Consider the following 3,984-nt stretch of genomic DNA (forward strand, 5'->3'; position numbering starts at 1 on the left):
AATATACTAAAAAGGGGAGAAATGGATTATTGACCCTCTACAAACTTTTTTTTAATTTTATAACCTTTTTACGAGAAATTTTTATTTTTTACACATAAGAGATATGAAAAAAAAAATATAAGAAATTTGAAAAGATAAAAAAAAATTATTCAAATTGTAAGAGGCCAAAAAATCCTATTTCCTCCTAAAAAAGAGCTGTCCATAATGTTGAAGTTGCAACAATATGCATCTTCTTTACATGACAAAAATTTTGCTATACCCGGATATGCATCTCATTATATGAAGGAAACGATTTATTACAAAAAAAAAAAAAAAAAAAAAAAAAAAAGAGAGATTACAAAAAGACTGAAGAAATTCATAACTACTTGGACACAAAAATTAAACAACATTACTACATAATTAATTAATCAACATTCTACTACTACTGCTGCTCTAAGCTTCTAAGAAGAGCAATTTTTAATCCATCTTCAGTACCCAATCCTTGAGGAACTTTAACAACTATGTCTTGTAACATTAAATCATTAACACTTGAAATACTAGCATGATGGACATGTAATTCAAGATCTTGAAGTGTCCTCATTAATCTTGCAGATGGATAATTCACATTTTCTGATTGTACCCTTATCATTGCATCTGGACCCAAAATCCTCACTTCAACTTCAACATTTGGATATGAAGAATTAAGCCTAATTTGATCCACAGAAGTTGTTGTTGTTGCAGTAGTAGTAGTACTAAGTGCTTCCATAGTAGTACTTTCCATAGATTCTATTTTCATTTTCTTTGGTTTCCTACTAAGTTGCACTTCCAATTCATCAACTTTTGATTTCAGTTCATTGATATATGCAACAGCATCAGATAACAACGAGGCTTTGTCCATTTTCGTGACATGTGGTACAGCAGAACGTAACGCGTAGAATCTATGGTTCAATTTCTCCCTCCTCTGCCTCTCCGCCTCCACGTGGTTCAACGGGTTTTCCCGACTTACCCCGGGCTTTCTCCCTCTTCTTTTCGGTGTTTTTTTCTCCACTACCGGCTTTTCAGAAAGTACTTGACAATCGGAATCACCCGAATTTTCAGAATCCTGAAATAAAGTCGTGGTTGCTGCAGAAACCGCAATTTCCTCTGTTTTCTCCGCTGTTTTCGCCTTTTCTACCCTATTTTTGACATCGTCTTCTTGTAAGACAGTGGCAAAACCAAAATCAGCGAAAGAAATGTGTTTTTCAATAAGTATATTTTCTTGAGCTGAAGAGAACATGGACTTGACTTGTTGAATCAAGTTCCAGTTTTCTTTGATTATATCACTTGAAGCCAGTTCTAGAACTCCGTTTGAAGTCGGGATACATACTAAAGTTTCAATACCATGAACATGAGCTTCTTTAGCTCTTTCACAGTAATTAAACTGAAGTTGTTGAGAACCAGTTAACCAAACAGATGAACCAGTACTAAAAGCTTTACCTGGTACACCATCACCAATAGAAAAAGATTGAGCTAATGACATAACATAAAACCATTCAGCATCAGTAACATCACCATCTTCAACTATTTCACCATTATTTTCACTAATCAAAGCTTGTATACCTTTAATAACATTTTTCCTCTCTGTTGATTGTTGTAAACTGGCTTTATTTGTTCCTCCTTTTTTCACTTTAGTACCATGGTAATGACCATCACCCCAAGCTAAAAAAAGCCGACCATCGTCATCGTTCGATGTTTGCCAGAAAATAGCATACGCCCAAGATTCTGTTTGGCTTTTGAGAATATGTTGTAGCATTTGTTGAAGGCTTGAAGGTTGATTTGTTTGAGAAAGTAAGTTTGGCATGAAAAATGAGGATGATGAGGAAGAGGAGACAATTAGTTCATCCATTTGTTTTTTTTTTTTGTCTTTGATAATTTCTTTTTTTGAGATGTGAATGATTGAAGAAAGATGAAGATGTGGAAACAAATAGATGGTGTTACCTAGATATGTAGAACCTGGTCTAGGCTATACTAGTAAATACCGTAGTGTGCAAAAAAATAGTTGGGTCCTTTGGTATGCGGACAGAATTATCCCATCTCAGTATTATAATTCTGGGTTAAAGTTGTCCCATATGAAAGGTGCTATAAAATAATCCGAACATTAATGAGATTGAGAGCCCGTTTGGATTGGCATATAAGTTGCTTATAAGCTGTTTTCAATTTTTTTGAGTGTTTGATTGGCCAGCTTAAAGTCATTTTGTGCTTAAAATAAGTTCAAAAAAATAATTGGGCCCATTTGACTTAGCTTATCTAAAGCAGCTTATAAGCTGAAAACTGCTTATAAGCCAAAAAAAAAAAAAGTTAGACTACCCCAATTTATTTTTTTTAGCTTATAAGCTGTTTGTAGCTTATAGACATAAGCTCATCCAAACAGGCTCTGAGTGGGATATTCTATCTTTAAGTATGAGCTTCATTTTATACTTTATTTGATAGAAGGTATAAATTTATCCTTCTACCAAACATGATACAAAATTAATGTCAAAGTTAGTATTAAAATATCACACCTTATATCGTGTACTAAACGACCGGTGCAGTATTATGTTTCATGAAAATAAAAGGTTAGATTAGAAATAGTGGTGCTGCATTAATACTTCGTTGGCACATCTTTAATTGAAAATTTTTGAGGCATTTAGACATGAGTTAGGTTGAAAATTTAATATTGTACTCCCTCCGTTATTATGTTTCATGAAAATAAAAGGTTAGATTAGAAATAGTGGTGCTGCATTAATACTTCGTTGGCACATCTTTAATTGGAAAATTGTGAGGCATTTAGACATGAGTTAGGTTGAAAATTTAATATTCTACTCCCTCTGTTTCATTTTAAGTGTCTTAGTTTGATCGAACACAGAATTTAAGAAATAAAGGGAAACTTTTGAATCTTATAGTCTTAAATTAAAATTTAGATTATAGTGCATCTATGTGTATGTAGTTATATATATATATAGATATATATTATGTTCAAAACACGATTAATATAACATTGTAGTTTGTGCTCTGTATCTAAAATTTTATTATATTAATGTTTGCTACGAATACAAAATCGGCAAATTTATTAATATTTTTTAAAAGAGAAGACTTGTTTAAAAGGAAACTATTTTTCTTTCTTTGAGATAAAACAATAGTAATATTTAAGCATCGGTTGATACTTTCAATTTTAATTCGATTAATTTAAAGGTGTAAAATACTTATTATTTTTTTATCAAATTTTGATTTGGATAATTCTAATTCAAATTATTAAATTAATTTTACATGTTTAAAACGAAACAAAGTAGAAATTGATTTTCTATTTAAACGAAGAAATACTATTTTTTTATTTTTGGTAAATATTCTTGGTTTAGCTCATTTTACTTGTCATGTTGTCTTTTGCATGGTTTTTTTTAGAAAGCGTCGATTAGAATTATAATTTGACTAATTTACCTTATTCATTATTTGATCTCCATTTGATATTTTTTTTACGACATTAATCTCTTTTCACATTTATTAGAGTAAGAATAAAAATAAAAAAGTAATTAAATTTTATCTTATTTTAAAATATAAATATTTTAAGTATATTTATTTTAGTAAACATAACAAATAAATGACATGGCGGAATAGCAAATACAACAGTTTAATATCTAGATTAGATCTCAGGCTAATATAAAAAAAGAAAGAAAATTGTATGGTTTGACTACTTAACCTTTTGAAGAAAAGCAATTTCATTTGCTCCCACTAATGAATTGATACGCACGTGGCAATGAATCCATCATTATTGACTTAATGAGATATTTTGGAAATTACATGAATATTGTTTGATTTTTTAATATGGAGTGCACTTTTTTTTTTGACATTATTAATTTGCACTATTTTTATGCATATATATATATATATATATATTATGTTCAAAACACGATTAATATAACATTGTAGTTTGTACTCCATATCTAAAACTTTATTATATTAGTGTTTACTACGAATACAAAATCTGCACTT

At 30.1% G+C, this 3,984-nt stretch overlaps 1 protein-coding gene across 1 annotated transcript; it reads right to left on the reverse strand.

Moving 5' to 3' along the window:
- Positions 1–334: 334 nt before the first annotated feature.
- LOC132632127 (transcription factor MYC4-like) lies at positions 335–2,018 on the reverse strand. Its single transcript, XM_060347967.1, has one exon. It carries the CDS (start codon positions 1,862–1,864, stop codon positions 422–424), a length of 1,443 nt encoding a protein of 480 aa, XP_060203950.1. The 5' UTR covers positions 1,865–2,018; the 3' UTR covers positions 335–421.
- Positions 2,019–3,984: the final 1,966 nt, after the last annotated feature.

This window comes from Lycium barbarum, chromosome 1, assembly GCF_019175385.1.
Source record: "Lycium barbarum isolate Lr01 chromosome 1, ASM1917538v2, whole genome shotgun sequence".
Lineage (NCBI taxonomy): Eukaryota > Viridiplantae > Streptophyta > Magnoliopsida > Solanales > Solanaceae > Lycium > Lycium barbarum.

What these genes read in the sequence shown, in the direction of transcription:
- LOC132632127 (XM_060347967.1), bottom strand. Translation starts at nt 1,864, where the DNA reads ATGGATGAACTAATTGTCTCCTCTTCCTCATCATCCTCATTTTTCATG.